The sequence below is a fragment of the Amblyomma americanum genome, chromosome 8 (genome assembly GCF_052857255.1).
Source record: "Amblyomma americanum isolate KBUSLIRL-KWMA chromosome 8, ASM5285725v1, whole genome shotgun sequence".
Lineage (NCBI taxonomy): Eukaryota > Metazoa > Arthropoda > Arachnida > Ixodida > Ixodidae > Amblyomma > Amblyomma americanum.
In genome coordinates this window covers 78,921,592-78,943,229 of record NC_135504.1, presented here as the reverse complement: position 1 = coordinate 78,943,229, position 21,638 = coordinate 78,921,592, and the positions used below count along the sequence as shown (strand labels likewise).

Sequence of the window (21,638 nt, the reverse complement as noted above, 5' to 3'; positions counted from 1 at the left end):
CGTGTGAAGCCTCAACCTTCAACCTTCGATGGAACACTAACAGCAGCAGAGGCCCTACACAACTGCTCCATCAACGTGCGGAACCAGCGAAAAAGACTAGTCAAAAATACAACCCTCGACTTTAAACAAGAGTGCTGGTAAAAAAAGACAGAGGCCTGTCTCCAGAGGGAAATATCAGCAAAGTGCTGTACAAGTGCTCTCGCTCTGTGCCACTTACGTAGTGACGCTTCAGTGCCCCTGTTTTGTGTAGTGGAAAAGGCGCGAGGTCGTGCCCTTCTTGCAGCCTCCGAGTCAATGGCACTATTGAGTCGAACTAAGGAGAAGGTGGCAAAAGAAAACAAAGCAAACAATACAATAAGGCAACCAAGGCAAAAAAATGATAAGAAACAAAAAGCAAATGATGATAAAAGAAACTTCAAAACTATTAAAAAAGCTACCACCCCTGCCAGTGGCTACGTGAAACATAAGCTCACTCAGTCAGTCTAAGATATGATGATTATGACTCATTTTTAATGGTGCAAAGGCAGTTCACCAAAGAGTGCCACGCTTAGTGAATTAGATGTGAGACAGTGGAAAAAGAGGGAGCTGCGGCGCAAAGCCAGAAGTGTCGACTGCTGCTGACAATGGCACTGAAACAGAATTAATGGCACTGGTGAGCTATTGCTGAACAGCGCAAAGCCCGATATTGATGCAAAGCTTTGTATTGGTTGTTTGTTCATTCATCGAAGCTGCCAGAATGCTGCTATATCGCTTTGTTTGTGATGCAAGGAGCAAGTAGATTTACCTCGAATGATTGCACCCGGGCAGAACTCATTCTACGTTCCTCCAGACCGTTGTGGTCACTCTGTACACCATGCCTCAAAAGTTCTTTGTCGGCTTTTAATTGAGCACGACCGTGAGCGGCAGGCACTCTGTTCGACAACCACCAAGCATGCCTGTTGCTATCACTGCCTCCGAGTCATTCAGTTCTTTGTGGGCGCAGGTCCACCTAATAAAATTCTTTTGGAAGCTCTTTTCACTGTCTTCTTGACTGCCGGACTGCCGTTACCACTACATGACAATATCCAACTCTCAAATTACTGCATATTCTTCTCAGGAAATTCCACTGAACGCAATATAGTGCCTTCATAACGAATCAAACACTACAGCCAACCTTTGGGCATTAAGGAACTATTGCCCCAGACCGAAAGCTATCTGGCTGTTTCCAAGCCGCAAAGAGCAGTCGACCTCAAAGATTCATGACCACCGAGGCAGACAATGGTAGCGGCGGCTACAGTGCAGTTACTTCAGCATCGCCTACTCATCTGCTTGGAAGTAGCACACAGGCATCATTAATTATATGCAAACACCCCTATCAGCAGTCAACACATCTGGCTTCATGCCACCTATGTGCTGCAGCTCCCACTTTTTCCACTATCCCTACTTCTAGTCCACTGCAGCCATGGCTAAAATTTTTTTGTCTGCATAAGCTGTGGTCCGCCAATCTTAAAAATACCACTGGTACAACATGCAGAGTCAAGTCACTTAAGGATGGGTGCTCAAAGTGTCAACGCACCAGAGGCACTCCTGGTGTTGTAGACCGGCACGCCACACCTCTGCCCCAGAGTCGAAGTACCGCTTCCAGGCCTGTTTCCCATAAGACAGTAAACACACGCCAGAAATGACAGCACTGCACCACTCACAAGAAAACGGCGCAGAGTATGAGAGCATTAAAAAAAGTTAAGAGAAGAAAGGATTCAAGCAAGGGCTAGATGAGCGACCAATTAAATTTTCGCTTAATTAGTAAACACTTTAATACCAATTATCTTTTTAACCAGCTATAAATTTATGGAAGGTAATTAGTAAACACTCTAATACCAATTATATTTTAACCAGCTATTAAATTCATGCAAGTTAAATAGTCAAGCTCTTAAAAGAGTGTGACCAGTGTCGAAAATGTCTAGACCACAAGGTTTGCTAGTGAGCCGTGTAATGGAATGCTCAAAGTATCCCCGAACCTGTACAGCTGAGCAGGGGTGAACATGAAAGATCCACACCTTAGAGATTTGGAGCTGCCAATCCGGCTCAACAGTGAACGCGGTTGGCCAGATGCTTTTGACAAAAAACAGTACGTTGTCTTGAGGGTATGTTCTCTGATAGGTAACCTGCCCTCTAGAGCAGCAGGACAGTGAATGCAGGTAAACATGCCAGCCAACCTTACCATGCCACGTCGGCACACTAAACAAACATGTCCACAACTAAAACCACTCAACAGCAAAACGTTAAAACTACTGTGCTCACAGCAGTGGATCGCAAGCAAGGAGCTTCTGCAGAAGTGAGAAAGAGCCTGAGCCTTGGTCACTGCAGGGGTAAGAACACAGGCAAAGGCCGTGTCAGCAGACCATACCTGAGTTTTTCGATGGATCTGTGGCTGGAGGCCGAGTGTTTCACGGGTCGACCCTGGGCGCTGTTGAGCGAGTTGCTGCTTGAGGAATTGCTCTTGTACAGCTCGCCCTGCAACATGCGCTGCTTGCTCATATCCAGCGAATTCAGCAGCACGTCAGCCTGCTCCTTAAAATGTTCCGCAAAGCCCCAGAAGGCCCTGTAATGCGTGAAACCAGAATAAAGCTCCGTACGACGCAAAGAGAAGTTCACGAGCCACCGTGTTGGGACAGGAATGTTGGGAATAAACAGCTGGAAATCCAGATGAAATTAGTACAGAAAAGATCAAAACTCACAACAAGCAGCAGACTTCTTTGTGCCAGAAACATCCAGAAGGTATGACAAGTTAATCATTACAAGTGGTTCACAGTAGCAAGTTTACATCAGTGTATTTGTGCATGATAGAATATCAAAAATATAAGTTCGGCACCTGGAGCATTGAATCCAAGCACATGGATGGAAAGTCTTGGATGCTAGGAGGCTGAGTTGAAATCGTAGTTCTGTAAACAATTTTTCACATTTTTTTATTTTTCTAATTAAGGATGTATACACAATGCTTGCATCAATAAAGTAGATGATGTCCCATCGTTCATACCTGTCTCGCGCCTTCAGACTAATGCTGCCTCTGTTTCTAGCACTAATTCGTCAGCATGCTTTCATGACACATGGATTAACTGGTAACCATAACCATAAGCAAGGTGTGAGCCGGATGCAACAACTGCAATGAACCCACGGTTTGTTAGTTGTTATGTTTCAAATTTTCTTCTCTGCCAATGAACAACACATTCCCAAAAAGGGTTGTCCATTACACAACCTGAGAATATCCTTGGTCAGAACCGAGACTTGAACACAGCGATAACCTGACCTGCCACTTTAGTATGCAAATGCAAACTATGCTTGAACTTCCACAATTATGTAAAATTTACAATATAGTGGGCTCTTATAAGCAGGGTTGCTGATCGAGCTAGTTGGGACACAGATTTTGCGTGAGAAAATAAAAAAATAAAAAATGGGGTATGCTCCATGAGAAAGCACTGCCACAAACCTTTGCTGTAGAAGCTGTTCTACATTCTTCAACACTAACAAAAAGCATTGGGCAGAACTAGGCAATAACAGCAACAAAAAAACCCTATGTATTTGTAACAGGGCTTGAAACCGATGACTACAGCTATGGCAGTGGTTGTGATTGTAGTTATGGTCGGGATTACAAAGTTAATAACAAGACAGAGTAAGTCGCTCACTTGCGTGAAAAGGCACGAGCTTCAGGGTCAGCATCACTGATTCCCCTCCTGATGGCCTCCTGGAGGACGGCAATGTGCCTTTCCAAAGTATGCATAGGCCACATGCGCAACAGCATGTCGAGAAACATAAAGCATGATCTGCACAAGGTTAATGACAAGGCAGGATTAAAAGCAATCACTGAAAACGCTGAGAGAATTCTAAAACCTTTGACACTATCTCTATTTTTGTCATACTAAAACCTTAATGCGGGTTGTTTGAAAGGAAAGGCTTCAAAGCACAGCAAGCACAGCGAACAAGAAAACTGGTACTCCCCCAAACATGCTCCACAAGGAGGCTGACAACTATTTCATCACAAGGAGGGTGCTTGACTTATGTTTTAGGAATTGCATTTAACTGAAATGCTAAACTAACTAATGTGCTCAGGTTATGTCAACGTCTTACATAACCCTAGTCTCAGGCTAACAAAACAAAAGCCACACAGAGTTTCCCTTTTGTTCTCCAGGCAAGATAACATGGCATATTTTGTTAGTTCTTTTAAAGCTCATGATGAAATATATGCCGCAAACTGTACATTGGTCAGTACACGCACAGCAGAACCCAAAAAGGTTACCTGAGCTAAAATCGAAGCTTCATAACAATGGCACTTCCAATGTAAAGCAATTTACTTTGAATCTATATTTTGGTATAATGTGATCAAATCAGTTGCAAGAACATTATTACATTAATTGCAACACCATGGGTACAATTTGCACTATAGAAAAAAGAAGCATAGTACTCACTTTCTGATGTCTTTAGATTTTGAACACAGGTTGAATGTGATAACTGGTATCAGCCGACTTGCACGTGTGTGCTAAAATGGCAAGCAAAAGTGTGCAAGTGTTTAATGTTTTGCAGTCTAGCATTTGCTATATGCAGAGCTGTATGTGCCACGTTATGGTTCAGCCCATCTACACATAAATATACACGAGTTTTTACTCCTCGGTGCTGCCCAACAACCAGCAACTGCGTGGCAAGTCGACATATTAAATGCTTTCCCAAAAGCAGTAGCACTGCTACTCAATTACTCCCTTACGCAATTACTAAGGCAGAAATATGTAATTATTTCATTATAGCATTGCTTAGTATTTACAACTTCTTTCCTATGAATAATAATACCTTGAAATGCAAGAACAGTAACAACCAGAAAACACGTAAACTCTTTAATTACCTGTATAATAAACTGTACTGTGACAATACAAGACGTGGCCATGATCTTGACACTACTCGGAATTACATTTATTAGTGGTTCGAGTATGGCTTCTGAGAAATGCTCGAGCTTTTGGCCCAATTTCAGTGACATGTAACTGCAATAAGGAAAAAAGGACATGAGCAAAATTTAACATAATGAACACCTGGACCAGTCACACACTTTAAAGTCAAGCTATAGCAGAAACAAAGGACATTACCACACTCACATCATCATGGTTAGCAAAGACAAACATTCGGTGGCATAAAAAAGGTGCCTTAAACCACGGAGGTGAGCAAAAAACTTTTCATTTCTGAGAACTATTGTGTGATCCGAGGCTACACACGCCTGCCATATCGTGTGAGAGGGGGTAAAGACAATATTACAGACAGAACAGTTCAGAATCGATCGGTGTACTATCAGAGTCAAATCAAATGCGAAAAAGAGAATTTCAACGTGAGCTGCAAAACTAGAAGATGTTGCACAAGCAAAGCAGCACACAAGAACGGCTGCTATTCGCATTGCAAACAGAAGTGCAAACTGCTGGGCTAGTTGGTTCACCAGCGTTGTGGTGTGTGCCTTCTTTGTTCTTGTCTTGCGTCTATTTTCGCTGGCTCCTTTTCTATGCAAACAGAAAGACCGCTCTTTGGAAGTGTTAATACGACACGCCTGTTTTTCCTCTCCAGGCGCAATAATTTTTGTTTCTGCTAGCACTTCAGTTCATTTGTTCGCGTTTCATTTGACGCTGATGGTAGATGACACTGCTAAGGTTTTGGCGCCCACTGGCATAGACTCACAACATGATGGCCGATGCCCATTTAAAACACCTATGCTGTTTTATGCACTCTCGACTGCCTTTATGCACCTGCACCACTGATGTATTAATAATTGTAACAGTCTGTAAAAATACTTGTACTGCAACTTTCAGTGCCAGTAACTCAATGGCAAGATTAACTTGTGCCACTTGCCACCTCTGTTACCGGTGCCTCTGGTGTAAATGTCGTTTAAGAAATGCCTATAAAGGGATACTGAGGACAAAATTAAGCTAGCCCGAATCAATAGATTACCATTTTCAAATGACAAAGGTATCACTTTCAGTGAAGACAAAGCTTTCATAAGCTAGAAAAGGCCAGAATATGAAATACGGATATAGAAGTGATCGGCCATTTTCGCAAGCAAATGGCAGGGACGCCAAAACAGTTTCTTGAGCGCGGATCTCCAAGGCTAGGCTTCATCCCCATCCACAACAAGGTGGTGATCACCAAGCCCTTTCCAGTCTCGATGTCATGCGAGAGAGCCACAGAATGTATTTTTGCCAAGAACAAAAACTAAATTGTCTTGTCCTCTGGTATCACTTTCCTGATACCCACTGCGAAACCTGTACTGCATGCTCCTCCTTTACTACGAACCCCTTCTAGCACTTGTGTGCACCAAAGAGCTCCAGGCTTCCACTTCATCTAATTGAGCAAATTTCTTTAGTTTACAATGGTAGAGAAAAAATTTCCAGCACCAAATCTTGTGCCCCTGGCATGTTGGGAGGAAAGTTTTTGTTAAGGTTTTCGGTGAGATTTCAGAACAGCACGGCTTGAAGCACAGCTGATACTGTTTGTGACCATATTATGCTTAAAAATATTAATTCTTCATGACTAAAATTATGCAATATCAAGTATGATCGCTAACTCTGGACAGAAATGCACAGTTCCGCCTGCGTACAATCTCTAGACCAGAAGTTGCATGCATCTAGCGATATATCAAAGCGATCTTCCAACAGCAAAAGTAGCAGCCTGAAAAGCTCACAATGGTAACAACAAGCACTCATTGGTAGCCTCATACAATTTTATACAGTGCTGCAGGCTGTGCCTGCCTTCCACTTGGCAGTTTCCTTCAAAATTAACTGCTGCCTGCTTATACCACAAACACAGAGAACAAAGGCCATTAATGGCGCCAAGGAGCAATGAATATACAATGTAAGCAGCAGTGTTACAAACGCATAGTGGTGCAAAATATGCAGACTCAGCTAATGAGAGGTGATATGCTGGCACAAAAACTACACCACTGGCTCCTCCCTGAATTTCATCTCAAATTACTAGTTCATTCTGATGTCAATCCAACCAAAATACCAATAGCCATTTATTTGATATCTGTACATAAAAAAATGAGAAACGAAGTTCTGAAGCTCGTTTGCTGCTCAAACCTTTTCAATGTTACGCTGAAAAATCGATGAGTCTGGTAATTAAATGGCTGCGTCAATTCTATTCTAGGGAAACACAAAATTTGATGTGCAAGGTCCACAACTCTTGCCACTCAGACAGTGCACAGCAATGTCCCAAGATGGAAGAAATGATGAGATGTGACGTAGGACGAATACTCACGCAATAGTTATGCAGGCCTCCTTGACTACTTGTGACCGCAAGTCCCGAATTAATACCTGGAATGAAGGCTCCAGAAGCCTCAAACTAATAAAGAGCTCTTCATACTCTGCAGCTCCAGCTACGAGCAGGCTACGCAGGTGCCGCAGCTACGGGAAAAAAAACTCCCATAAAACACAGATGAAAAGAAAAAAACTGCAAAACAGCAGCTCAGTGTGCAGAACTGTGCAAAAGGTCCTTGGCGGGCCCCATGATTCAAATTAAGAAAGGCAGCTCCCACTTCTGAACTTCACCTCAGAACAAATTTAACTGAAGACACTTGTTTGCTGCTTAGGATTTACAAAATAAATTACATCCAAACCACAAAAAAATTATCATGACCTATTGCAGTACAAACAGATATAAACGAGACAAGGCTTTAGCTGGCCCTGCATTCAGCACCATTAGGAAAAATGCTAGCAAAAAATGTTTTTGCATCTCACGAGAGCCCGTCTATGCTATGGTCACATAGATTACCTATACAGTTGATGACCAAAACTTCGGACGCCTGATTCGTGGCTCCACGAGATGGCTCATAGAGCAAATGTATAAGAGCGCCTGAAATTTCGTACACACCGCAACTGACTGCTCGATTTTTCAGACCTCGTTCGCACTCGCCGTCAATACCCAAACTACCATATAATGCGTACAGTGGAACCTCAATACTCAAACTCCAGGAGAGAACGAAAACTTGATCAAATAAAACTAAATTCAAGCTTAAAGGGGGCCTCTTGCCATACTCAAATTCTGCGTGAGTCGGCACATTGTGTTCGCGTGGTTTCAGATTCGTACGGTTCTTGAATGTCTGCCACCACGCGAACTTTTTTAAAAGCAGTCAGAGTTTGCGGAGCTCATCTATGCCGAGTCTTTCGTTTCGAATATGGAAAAACGTAGCAGCGAAGCGCGTGGGAGGCATACGACTTCATGGAGACTGCGAGCACGGGAGGAATGGTGGTAGATTTTAAAGAGAGGTCAGCGTACCCGAGGCAAAACACTCCGCAACCCTGACTTTTCTATCGTAAAACCATAAATAACTGGCATTTACATAACAGGCAAGGCGACCCTCATTATACGCAAGCAACCGCAGAGTGCATATCGCCAAATAAGATACCGATTTTGGCTCTAGTCACTAGGCCTAATGACGGAGGATAATGCCGACGGAGCGCTTGCTTCGGCCGTTATTCGGTTCTTATTGTTTCGCCATCTTCGCGTTCTCATTCTGGGCCCATGGTACTGCGGGTGCAATAAGGCTCCCACAGCAGCGTGTTCGCTTTCCCGTTTAGACTTTGTCCCAACCCGTGCGTTCATCGGCAACATGCCGAGGGCAGCACAGCCAGGCCGAGCTGGTGAAAGTGGACGCCGCCCATCGTCTATGCACAAGTTGCATAGAGGAACTTAGTCATTAGAAGCTTTAGAACGTGTGCAACACAACTGGCCTCTTCCTCCGGCATAATGGCAATAAGTTCGCGATGTTTTCGGTGAAATTTGATCTTCCAGACTGCCTGATTTCTCGGTCGTTTTTGCAGTCCCTAGAGGGTCTGAAAAAAACAGTCGTCGACTATATCAGCCTACTTATATGATGCATTAAACCAAGGTGAAGAGCAGAACCCTGAGTGCTTTTTTGGAGGCTCAAAATTTTTTTTAACCCTGTGATTCCTCTGAACAGATGATTATTAAACAAAGCACCACCAACTGCTTGACAACAGTATACAACTTCAGGGCTCCCTCAAACATAGCAAGCTGACTTACCATGTCTACTTTGCGCTCCCAGTCAGCATTCGTGTCAGACAGAACCTGCCTGATCTTTTCGAGCTCTTGCTCGAGCTCCTTTGCTGAGTGAAGCTGAAAGCGAAAGAAAAATTATGAACTCGGCAACATACCTGCATATATAAGGTGACAGTATGCAGCTCATTAGGCAGCCATCACTTTACTCAGTCACGCATGGGGAGCAGGCATGATGCAGCAGTGCACAAAAGTTTTTTTGCATACTAACGGATTCATCTTCACTAGAGAAAGGTGTGAAACTCTACTCCGTCACATATAAGGAAGATGACAATATTTATTTTTGTTGTGCAAGGGCAACTGAAACCAAACTCAGACACTTCGGTTGTACCTAACTCTGAAAACAAAACCTTTCGGGCCAGATCAGCGTGTTTGTAGGCAGAAAGTTGCTCGCACAAAGAATAAAACCGAGAGTTTTTCAAGAAAGTACAAGTAAACTTGAAGAAGCACTTTGTAAAGACCCTACCTGTATTTTTGGGACGTCTTCAAAAGATCTGATGAACATATCTTGGTCCACTGCCCCAGCATTTCCTGCAAAGGAAGAAGCAGTCAAGAAGTGAGGCTCGTATTCCCTCACCTCTTGCTTCTCAAACCAGTCACTGCAAAAGCAAGCAATACAGTCCTACATACAAGTAGCTTTTCTTAGGCTGAAACAACAGCAAATAAATGCAAAAACAAAACTACACAAAGAACGGCTGCCCACCACGATGCTGACTGATGAAATATATTTCCAAGGAAGGTTTTTTTCAAATCCATTATTAACAAATACCACTTAACAATATTGCCTTTAATACTAGAGGTACAACTCGTGACTTGCACTTCTAGCATTTTTGCCTTGGGGAAGCGTATTATTGTCAGCATCATCATAAACCTGACTATGCCCACAGCAGGAGAAAGGTCTCTCCCAAATCTCCAATTAACCCTGCTCTGTGCCAGACGTGATCCCCTTATCACCGCAAACGTCTGTTAACAGTTTGTGGGGCAGTGGTACATGCAGCCATGCATGCATATGAACAAAAGAAAGCTGAATAAGCCACGCTGTCAATTCAGTACGTCGTTATACACATTTGTGCGTGGCATATATGAGTAGTATTAAGCTTCCGTTGCTTCTGTGCATCTAACTAGTCTATCTTTGCTGGATTCTCCTACTTCCTGTATATCAATACTGTTATCTTTTATTAAGGCCGGCACCTGTTCCGGCACTTGAATTGAATGTGGATGCAGTCACAATGTTCACTGGCACCTCACAGTGCTTCAGGGCCAACGTATAGCTTCCAGTGCAATAGGAATGATGAGGAGGAAACCCTCAAGGGTTCTGATCACTTTTTATAATAAAATTTAAAAGGCGAAAAATCTGGCCTGCAACTACACAAGTGTTACTCCAGGATAATTGAGGAGCTTTTCCAACCTGAAGAGCGGCTGCTTTGCGGTGCCTTTTGGAGCTTACCACCTGTGGCAGGTTCTTGAAGCACCTGTGAGCTTTGTGCGTGTGCCTTTGCCCATTTCTCTGCTTAGCTTTGTTGCGAGGCACTGACTCAACCGCGAGTTGGTCGACTGTTGCGTGACATAAAGGATTCACACCAAGATGCGAACAGTGTGCCTACACCCATGTAGACATACGGAGGCTATGGTACTGGATGCATTGAGGTGTCGAATGTGTTATGTCAGTCATACACGCAAAAAGGTGAAAGCGTGAAATCAAGGTAAACAGTCAAGTTTCACAGCAAGGGTTGCACGAACTACTGTTGAATGAGCAAGCAAAAAATCTACTTCACAGGTAGGGTGCAAAAGAGGCAAAATGTGGCACAGAACTTGCTGACCAAGGCATTCAATACAAATCCTACAGTTTCATATTTCTCTTTTTTGCCAATACAGAAGCTTATAGAACACAAGAGGCTGCAAGTATCTCACTATTTACAACTTACATTTTAAACGCAAGTTTACACCTTACACTGCTATTTCTTGCAACAGGACTACACTGACGTAACAAAACCACGTTTTGACTGTCTCCTTCCTTTGCCTGCCATTGTAGACAACACAACACAAATCACGGTAGCCACCAGTTGCTGACAATGTTAGAAGCCTCTGTAGGTAGCACGTATGCCTGGTGCACAATTCTGACACTGAATATTAAAGGAGGAGTAAATCTTTATACAAGCACATGCACAAAATGCTTAGGCACAACTGTTAGGAAGATGTTAAGTAAATGATACAGCAGCCTTAACAGCAGGAGTACCTTTCAGACTATGCTTTTGTGTCAGAGCTTGGCAAAAAAAAAGAAAACAGCTGTAGGGGCACGTCACAAATGCAGAGCACAGATAAATTTATGCACTGGTTTAGCAAAACAAAGTGCAAGCTGTAATTAGGCTGTCCACATGAACATTTGCATTGAAATGTTATGCAAGACAGCACATAGGCTTAAGCTTTGCATCATTGCTGCAGGCATGAGGCAAATCAAATGGGAAACACACAAGTTCAGGTCTAACTGCGGCAAAAGAAAAAACCTGATCCAATCATGGCACCTGCTGCATGTCTCTTAGGCAACATCTTTGCCACTGAAATATGGTGACTCACTGCAGACTGCCGTCGGATGGAACTCAATAATAAAGCGGAAAATGCACCTCAAATCCGGCACACCATCTAATGGTGCTGACTACTGCCATGAAATTATGACAGCCATCCTGCACCTCCTAGCATGCATCTGGTTCCAGTTGTGGCAGGTGAAAGACTTGATCATGACATCGTGACGATAGGTTATGTCAATGGTTAGGGGGGGGCTCCTTTGAGAGGCATTCTCTGCTTTGTTCTTGAGTTGTATGGGACAATATCAGATAAAACAACCCTGTCGCATCAGTCTTGTGTAAATCTCTTATGAAATTAGCAAAACAATGAAAAATACAGAGACCTTCCTTTAAGACAAACATGACAGAACCAGGAGTGGCCAAAATGTTGGGTTGTTTGAGTGCATACAGGCCCCAAGAAAGGGACACTAATGAATCAGGCATAAATGAGGAGGAATTTGCCACAAACCAGTACAGCATGTTCAATAATGACACTGGGGCACAACTTTATTTTCATAAGCTGCACTGGTGCGCATTAGGCTCTACCACCTCCACTACTAGGGTGGCCAACCTACCACTACTGTGGGCCACTGTGCACCCCACTGGTTCCAGGGCAATTCTGGTGCACGGTTATTAAAGATGTCATGAGACATTCAATGATGCACTCTCAGAAATCTCAGATGCCATTAGCCTACCATTCACCATCCTTAAGAGACTGTTCCAGTGTTGAGAGCAGAGTAAGCCTAACTGCCTGTTGCACACAAGGCAAACTGCAGTTTGCCATAGCTCTTGCCAGGCTAGAAACAAAAATGTTGAAGTATGTTCTTTTTAAATGCTTCATTCTTTCCTCACACAATGCCACATAATACCTTGTTGCTGTGGGATGGAAGCTGGAGTGGTACTGTTGCAGTTCACGCCAAGCAATGTGCACAAACCGTAGGTTCGTGCTGATTAAACAGAGGAGTTCGCCGTATCATGTGAAACTCCATGCTGAAGGATGACACCCAAGCATCAGTTTGAAACTGTTTGTGAAGCACATTGTACTGCATTGTTTTCTCCAACTCTACAAACTATTCCCTTGTATTGAAAAGAAAACAACTTCATGAAGGAAAACAATATGTAATGAGTCAAAATACTGATGTATAAACCAGGGTGAAATTCAGCTTTTCATAAACTACAAGAACAGCTTGGACTTGAATGGGACAGGCAATTTCAAAACAAAAGGTCACGCACTGAGCATATATCACAAGACAACAATCTTGAAAGACACGTGCATGCAAGACTTACTTGATGGTGTACAACTTGGCTCTTTTGAATGTTTAGGTGTAGCCAGCACTGCCCGCCTATCAGGAGGAGCACTACTGGCCCCTCTTGAATGTTCTTCCATGTTCTGCAAAAATAAATATTCTTTGCTTTGACTGAAGAATGGAGGTAAGGGTTCATCAACACTACTTGATACTATCATTAGAGGTGAAAGTAAGGCACACTGATCTGTTTTTTTTCAGTCCCAACTTTAAAAAAAAACACAATATACTGCATAGCTTATGACAAATGCCTTCATTACTTCTGTATTTCAATTTACATGTCTACAAGTGAATATGAACGTCACATCAGTAGCTACTTGATGACAAGAAAAGGCAGTGTAAGCAAGGTACAGAGTGCACACCCTGCAATGGTGAGCACAGTAATGTGTAGTACTGAAAGTGCTCCACACTAACTGCAGTCTCAAAAAGGTTAGTCACAAGATTTTAGGCCTTATTCATGTGTGAGCACTGACGTTTGCTTAGAATACCATATTAACCTTCATTTCACTTTCACGATTTTTTATTTTAACCAAACTACACAACAAAGCATAATATCCAAGTGAACAACCAGAGCTGCAAAGGATGTCAGGCAAAATATGTAAGGTGCAAGACCATGCTTCGATTAGGTGCCCTTCCCAGCAGTTCTCAGCAAGCTTGCGAAGCATTTGTAACCTAAATGAAGTGCAGTTCCCAGACCCAAAGTAAAACTGCCATGCCTCTCCCATTCCCTCCATGGCCAGCTAGCAGAGAGAGAGAAAAAAAGACTGCCTGAATGCTAACCAAAAATGCCAAGTAAGCGATCGGTCAAAGGAGCAATGACAGAGCAACAGAGGCCAGCAAAGTTTAGTAGTTCTTTGTATCTCCACGCACACAAAAACATACTGCAACAAAGTACTTAACAGGCAATTTACTAAGGGAAAACTGGCAATTTCAGGGTGGTGTGCATAAAAGTTTTGCTCCTCCTCCTTTATTGTAGTTATTGTAGCACATTACAACGTGGGTAATGGAATTCTGTTTTTGAAGGTACCAAGAAAAGACAGGATATATGTTGCTTATGAAAGAAAAAATCTAACTGGAGAAAAATATGAGAGAATCGCATACTATGTTTTCTGCTATACTGTGCCAAAGCTCCCTCATGCGACTGGCAAAATTCCAATTCTGAGCTGAAAATGGGGTCCTTTCGCAAAATACTGAATGGCGCTACTTGTCTAAGAGCAGCCTGAATGCCTCAGAAGGGGGCATTCTGAGCCATTGATGAATTTGAACGATTTCAATATGCACGGTAAGCAAAGAGTCAAAGGGGCCACAGCAACTCTGTTGCTAATATTTCTCTGTTATGATGAACCATATAACTGCATAGGCTACTTTGATGCATGCGGTTGTGGCAATTTAAATGGACACCACAGAAAAACATGAAGTCAGACTAGACTGATTAGTGTTCCGAGATGAATAATTTCTGAGCCTTGCTAACCTAGAAAATGATGTAAAAGCGAAAGGATGGCAACTGTTGCCACTAAGGAGTTCTAAAACCTGACTCCACTAACAAACATTCCTCATTCACTATTGGCTGTGATCGATTGGATAACTTTCTTGTGCCACTGTTTGACCAATTTTGCCTCAGCCATACTTTGAGCATATATTGTTGCAACAGTACAAAAGCAATGCGATGAATACTGCAGTGGTTTTAATCATCCAACACAAAAGTTCACAGGCGTTACCAATACTGCTACCAGACTATGAAATTAAGCTTTTAACCATAACTATCAGCCAGAAGTCTGGTAAACAGTTTGATAACAAAAGAAAGCCGTGCTGTCACTACATTTAAGAATTGTGATGGCTCCAACTTTGCAGCTGCTATAGCAGACTTGCACATAATTGAAACTGAATGAAATGAAACTGAAAGCAATGAATCCTGCAGGTCCATTGAAAGACGCCACAGTTTTCCAACTCTGCGAACAGGACAGCCTACACAGCAATCCCAGAGAGTAATCCCAGAGGTGCAAACTCTCAGTAGCACCTTGAAATATTCAGGCTTGTCACTGAAGTGTTACCCAGTGATCTAATCTAAAACTTCACTTCTCGGGCCAGCAGCACAATCTGTTGCACAGAAATGCTTCAACGGTTACAACAAAAATGCACTCAGCAAAAGCACAGCTCATTCCAGGGTTTCCTTGGTTTGTTTCTGACTTCTCCTGCAGCTCAGTTTCAAGACCTTACTACTTCAGACAGTGGCGCTTGTGATTCACCAAGGGCAACGGGGTTAACATGCCTTGAAATAACTTAGGTAGTTAAGGGCTGTGTGTTGGCTGAAAAAGGGGTTCAAGTGGGGTCCGTTAGCAATTTTCTCGACTTAAAAGTAATCTCCTTACACAGGAAAGCACTGGCAGAGTTCCCTGAAAACAACCTACTTGTCTAACCTGACTTCGTTTACCTTTAGTGTCACGTTAAAAGGAAAGCAAGAGCAGTCATGTGCAATCCATGCACTGGGCCCCATGTAAGCACCACCACTGCCTGTACTACTTACCGCTTCCACATCACTGATGTCAGGATGCTTCAGACAAACATCATTGAAGAAAAAAAATCAGAAACTCCTTATTGCAGAGCCACCTTTTGAACAAATCAACAGACGAAATTACAAAAAGTAGCATAGATGATCAAATGAGAAATCAATTCACGAGACTCAAGAACACTTGGGGCCAAATTTCAAGCAAAGAGACATTCAGAAGGGACAAGACACTTGTTACTAAAGCTTCCCTTTGTAGCTAGTGGTCATAGCTAGCACATAAAGTGGCTACAAGTGACAGGGGGCTGAAAACATGACACCCAAGCAATAGGCTAGCACCAAAATGTCCCTGCTTAAGAGTTTAACACACTATAAGGAAGTCCTTGCAAACATCAACTAAATCACCCCATGCACACATGCAGATGTCACAGGTAAAATGAGTAAAGAAAATCCCTATAGTAAGACTTCACTAAAAATGGTTACAAGGCAAATGAGCAGGTTCAAGACATAAGCATGACAATGAAAGTACTCACCACTGCACTCTCAACTTTGTCGTCACCTCTGTAAGCTGCAATGAGAAAAACAAACATCCAGTGTGATTAGCGGCTGATGCAAAACCGTGTTAAACATGAACATTTAAATAGAAAGAAACTTCACTGAACGCAGAGCACAAAGCGATGTGTTCATACTTGCTTCTCAAATACTGTACTTTGAAATCATGCTGTTTACACCCTCTTTCGGAGAGTTTAATATGATTAATATAAGCTGAAACTGCCTCTGACATAGCAAGCTCTGACTATGCTACGAACCCTATTTGCATGTATTAAGAAATTTTTCGCCGCTAATAACATTTTTCCACCCCCCCTTGAAACCTGAACACTACAGTACTTAAATGGGAATGCAAGGCAGCTTTTGAAGAAAAGTGATGAACATTTCTTAATTACTATCGAGAGACTTTCCCATCGACTTTCATTCACAACCTATTAAAGGTGCAAATATGGCAAAGATCTGACCATGATTCTGAAGACACTTCAGTAACAAATTCGTCCAGATACATGTCACTAAGCAATCATCACAGCATCTACCTATATGCTCAAACCATGACAGAGGGCAAGAAGGCAACAAAATGGAAACATGCATTTCAGAGAGAGTGAGTGCGAGTGTGTAGTATATGTGTGCTGTGGGAAGGAGGAGGAGGTAAGCAAGAATGGGAAAGGCACTAGGACACTCGTAGCTGGGTGGTGCAAATGAAACGTACAGTAAAATTATTGGCAGCATGATGCCTTTCTAATTATAATGTGCTCCTCACAAAGATCCACCAGTCATAATTGAATGCAGGAAAATTATTGGCGAATAAAATCACCATGCCAGAAACTACAGGACAGCGCCCAGGAAGGGGATGGCAAGGGGTGGCTAACCAAGCACCCTTCCACAATGTGATCCACCAGCTCCCAAATTCATGCCGCAAGCCTCAGCATCCCCTTACCCCCGTCTATGTATGTGTCAAGGGGGACTTTCTGCCGGAAAAAACGTGTGGGCTGTAGTGAGCCTACACGAAGGCTGAGTCAATGCTGCGCGAGAACTGCTGCTACGGGGCGAAGTGGGAACAGTGCGTATCTCAGGCCGCCCTAATTCACCTCGTGGTCAGCCCCCGCCCTCGCCGTCAACGTCGCCGCGTGATTCATGGTCGCGCCCCGGCGGTTCGTTTGCAAACATGTATGGCGCCGCCGCGTGCTTCCAAGACGCGAGATAGCCGATGTAGGCTTAACTAACCGGAAATCCGTCTCGGTCGCCGGCGTACCCTTCACATCAAGAGACGGCACGGCCGCGCAAGGCACAGGGCAGAATAAGGGAGAGAATTTTCAGCACACTTTTTGCATCGGAACGCTAAATACCCCTTTGACGAATGTAAAGGAAAAGGGAAAGAGACGGTGTGATATACGGAGGTCGGGGTAGCTCAATATTGGACACATTCATGGTCGAGCCCCGCCTTGTGCAACACCGCCTACGTGTTGTTGCCGTACGCCGTTTCTGTCTCGCGAAACGAGGCTGAACCGCTTACCTCTCTTCCGCATCTTCCAGCACTCAGAGACACTTGAGCGATGTGTCAGTTCCCAAGACAAAATGGATGAAGGGGGGGGGGGGATTAACGGCCCCGAACCAAAAATGATGATGATGAACATTTATGGCGTGAGGGCATCTGCGGCCAATGAGCGTGTAGCGACCCTCGCGCCCCGCTCGGCTCGCAGGCAATGGCACGCGGCGCCGGACAAGAAAGAGGAAGTTGGGGTAGTGTCACATATAATAAAGAGTCCAAAATAAAATTATGAAAGAAAGAGGTGTGAAGAAGACGACGTGGATTAACCGAAGAATAAAGAAGATGAAGAAGAAGCATTCGCTGAGGTTGAGAGAGATCATTGGTAGAGAAGCTCGGTGAGGTGGAGAGAGATGATTGGTGGGCAAGAGAAGAAGACGACGACAGGCTTACGTGGACTAACGCCAAGGCTATAAAAGGGCGAGGGAGAGCGAGGCACGGGGGCGAATATCTGGACCCCGTAGAGTATCTGTTACGGGTCTAATGGACTTATTTTTGTAAATGTGGCGGAGAGTTTGAAGAATGCTTCACTCCCGCCACCGGTTGGCCCGCTATTGCATTACTTCCGGGATCGGCCTTGTCTTTAGCGCGTCGGTACTATCCTGTCTTTCTATCCCATCTTTCAACTCTCCTACTATCTCCATGTGGTAGCGATTGTGGCTCGGCTTGAGCCAGTGAGCAGGCCTGTGCACTTTCCCTTTCTTTTTTCCTGGCAACAACAGACAGACAGACGAGGCACGGTGGGAAGAACAGAGAAGCAGAGGCTCCGGCGGGTCAGGGACGCATCGGCTGGAAGAGGGCGACGCCGGCTACTGCTCCGGTGAGCTTGCGTTCTAGGTCTTCGCATCGTGGACTTCCTGCCCTGAGCCCATTCCGGGGAGTCAACGGAGGACGCTACCACCTGCTACGGCCAGGGGTGTCTCCAGTGCTGTTGCCACCCATCCGGGTGGTGCCCCTAACGCCAACAACACCGGCATCACCTCCACGGGCGCTTGGACCGGGAGCTTGTACGACGCAGCCAGCGACGCCAGCCCAAGCACGTCGAACGCCGCCTCGACGTCGGCTACTGGATCCATACAACGCCGCAGCCGCACCGAACCAACCGTGAGCACGAACGCCGACCGCTAATAGAAGAACGCTAATAGTAGACGCTGGTACCAGTGTGTCCGGGTCGTGTGTATTTATAGTATTTGTGTTTTGCGTTAGTTTTATTAGTTTTGTGTTCTAGTGTGTGTGTCACGTAGGGTGTATTAAATGTGCGTTTGTGGGCGTACACCTGTCGCCTAGTCCATTCTTTCGGTCCGAGTGTTCTCCGGGGAGATCCGTGACAGGTAGGCCGCCGCAGCGCGAGCAGCGCAAATAAACAGTTCGAACATCAACGCTGTCGGCGCTGGTTCTTCCTCGCCTTAGCTCCGACACGAACCATGGCACAATGTTTTTCTTTTTCCCAAGGCGAAGTCAAAGACCCATTTCCCAAGCATTTACCCTAAAGAAGCCGAGCTCCAACCAGGCCATGGAAAAGCTTGCACCCATTGTATCCCCGCTGGGTACCCGGCGGCACTGGGGATCGAACCCCGCACCTCCCGCGTGCGAGGCGGATGCTCGAAGGACTGGGCCACCGCTGCGGGTCCGAACCAGAAACGTACGACTCACGTACGGGCCTTCGGCAGTGCTGCTCATGAAACAATTAAGCCTTGCAAAAGGACAGACGGCACGCCCTGCAGTAAGCAAGGTCGGCTCGACTCGTACTAACGAGATGTGAGGTGCAGCATACGTGTATACCCTCCATACAGCCAGTGTCAAGAGTTTAAAGCCCGGGGATGGGGGTTGCCTCCAAGCAGTGTACCGGGGCTTGTGTATCACTCGTGGGAGTCCTAACCTGGGAGACCACAGCTTCCCTTACCTTCAAGAGAGAACACTGCAGGGGACGCATAACGAGCCACACGGCGTGGCTCCAAATTCAAGCCCCTTCGGCTCTAAACTTTGGACTAAGGGCGCATGCGTGTTGTAGCGCTGCCTCGCTGCCCAGTCATTTCGTATTTTCACGTGATTGGCTCGCATGACTGCGTCGATGTAACATTTCTCCCGCACAGCTGTGAAACTGTTGTAGGCGTTATCGAAAAAAGCAACTAAATACGTCACTCGTTACGCTAAAGAAAAGGAACGCGCTACCGGTAACGCCTCGGGATGCAATGCTCCGCGATTCCGGCAGTCTACCCAGCCGGAACGACAATACTGTATTCAAACGCACACGACCAGCGCAGCCGCGGTTATAATAATATTAATAACTGTTTTTGGGGGGAAAGGAAATGGCGCAGTATCTGTCTCATATATCATTGGACATCTGAACCACGCCGTACGGGAAGGGATAAAGGAGGGAGTGAAAGAAGAAAGGAAGAAAGAGGTGCTGTAGTGGAGGGCTCCGGAACAATTTAGGCCACCTGCGGATCTTTAAACTGCACTGACATCGCACAGCACACGGGCGCCTTAACGGGCCGCGGTTGACCGCGAAAGCATGCGTGTATAATTGCATAAGGTCGATTCTTATGCTAAAATGTGAGTTCACGGCTTTTACATTTCCTTTTTCTTTCACCTTTTTTCTCCAAATTTGCGCATTCTTCACAAAATTATCCAATTATTCCACTCGTTACCCATGTGTGTATTTGTATCAACAATGTACCCTGGCCAATCCCCCACCGCGGGTACGTGCCATTCAACCAGAGGCTATCGTCATCATCATCAAGCATGCGTGAGACCAGCAAATGACCCTGCGCGAACATAATGATGACCAGCCGGCCGACAATACGGAAGTCGGGGAAATCGTTCCGCGGCGTGCCGTCAATGCAGGCCATTGTTTTCCCGATGAAGCACATGAGCATCCTCGGCCGTTAAACAAAGCGCATCCCCCGCGGCCCAAGGCCATCGCGCTCTGCCACCGAGGACGAGCGGGGAAGCAAGCGACCACGGAGGGACAACACGCGTCCCCTGGGCGCCGGCACAGATCTGCTCCGAGACTGGCTCATTGTGATGCGAGACCCCGAATTGTACGCAGCACGAAGCAGTAGGAGACCGCAGTCGGCCGAGCCTCCCGCAAAGCGAGTCGAACGATCATGCCGCCAGAGCGAGAGGAATGACTTTCGCCACAACACCGCAACCTCTAGTCGGAATTCAGTCGTACGCCTATAGAGCTTGCCAGCACATAGAACCAGTCGTGGAAGCCCTCAAGAACCGGTAAGGCAGCGAGTTAACAAACCCCAGGGCATCCAAACACGACACCTATCCCCCAAAATCATTGAATTACTCCCCCCTCCCAGAAAAAGATCAAATGAGAGCCAAGGAGCCTGTACCAGCGGAGTTCTTCAAGGCGAAAAGCCATTTTAGTATAAAGGATCAAAGTACTCGAATGAGAATTTAAATGAAAGATTTAATTTAAAAAAACGACGGTCCTGTGCCGGGGGCAGAAATACAAAATCACATTAGGATTTTCGGCTACTTATCCCATACTGGCCTCCCGAGTAACCCCTGCAGGAAACGCTGACCTTCCGAGCCAAGCGAGCCTTCTTCGAAAGTTTGGGCACGACGTCCAAAGCGTCCTAGGTGTACACCAAAATGAGCCAGCCTCTATTGCCTGCCAGATTTAAAAAAAAATTAAAGTGGATTAGCTCAGCTAATCCAGGATTTACAAAACGAAAGCGAGATTGAGGTCTCCACTGACCCACGGAGCCGGTTGTGCGCCTTTCCTTTCGTGAAAATGAAGGGCCTTTTCAAAGTTGTCCACGCCAATGCACTCTATGAACGCTGTCGGCTCACTTGTTTTGTTTGGTTTTTGAGGAAAGGAAATGGCACAGTGACAGTATCACATATCTCGGTTGACACCCGAACCGTGCTGTAAAGGAAGGGGTTAAGGAGGGAGGGAAAGAAGAAAGAGAAAACTGAAAGTTGGATTTTCGAGGAAAGGCGAGGCGCTGCGCAGCGGCGGAACACCAGTGGCTCCGTGATACTAGTGGGATATGCGCAGTAGTGACAAAGAAGGGAGGGAGAGAGAAATGAAAGGTCAGGCGATGGAGTCGGCGGCGGCCACCTGCGCCATGCGTGAC

At 45.1% G+C, this 21,638-nt stretch overlaps 1 protein-coding gene across 1 annotated transcript in view; it reads right to left on the bottom strand.

The window, feature by feature from the left end:
* LOC144101950 (CLIP-associating protein 1-A-like) overlaps positions 1-17,573 on the bottom strand; it is a 76,037-nt gene extending 58,464 nt beyond the window's left edge. The window contains 13 exon segments of the mRNA XM_077635192.1: positions 218-313; positions 1,556-1,626; positions 2,387-2,581; positions 3,663-3,800; positions 4,443-4,513; positions 4,871-5,006; positions 7,261-7,406; positions 9,046-9,138; positions 9,545-9,609; positions 12,927-13,029; positions 15,468-15,494; positions 15,980-16,014; positions 17,509-17,573. Of these exon segments, the coding sequence (XP_077491318.1) occupies positions 218-313; positions 1,556-1,626; positions 2,387-2,581; positions 3,663-3,800; positions 4,443-4,513; positions 4,871-5,006; positions 7,261-7,406; positions 9,046-9,138; positions 9,545-9,609; positions 12,927-13,029; positions 15,468-15,494; positions 15,980-16,014; positions 17,509-17,521 (1,189 nt within the window). The 5' untranslated portion in view covers positions 17,522-17,573.
* Positions 17,574-21,638: the final 4,065 nt, after the last annotated feature.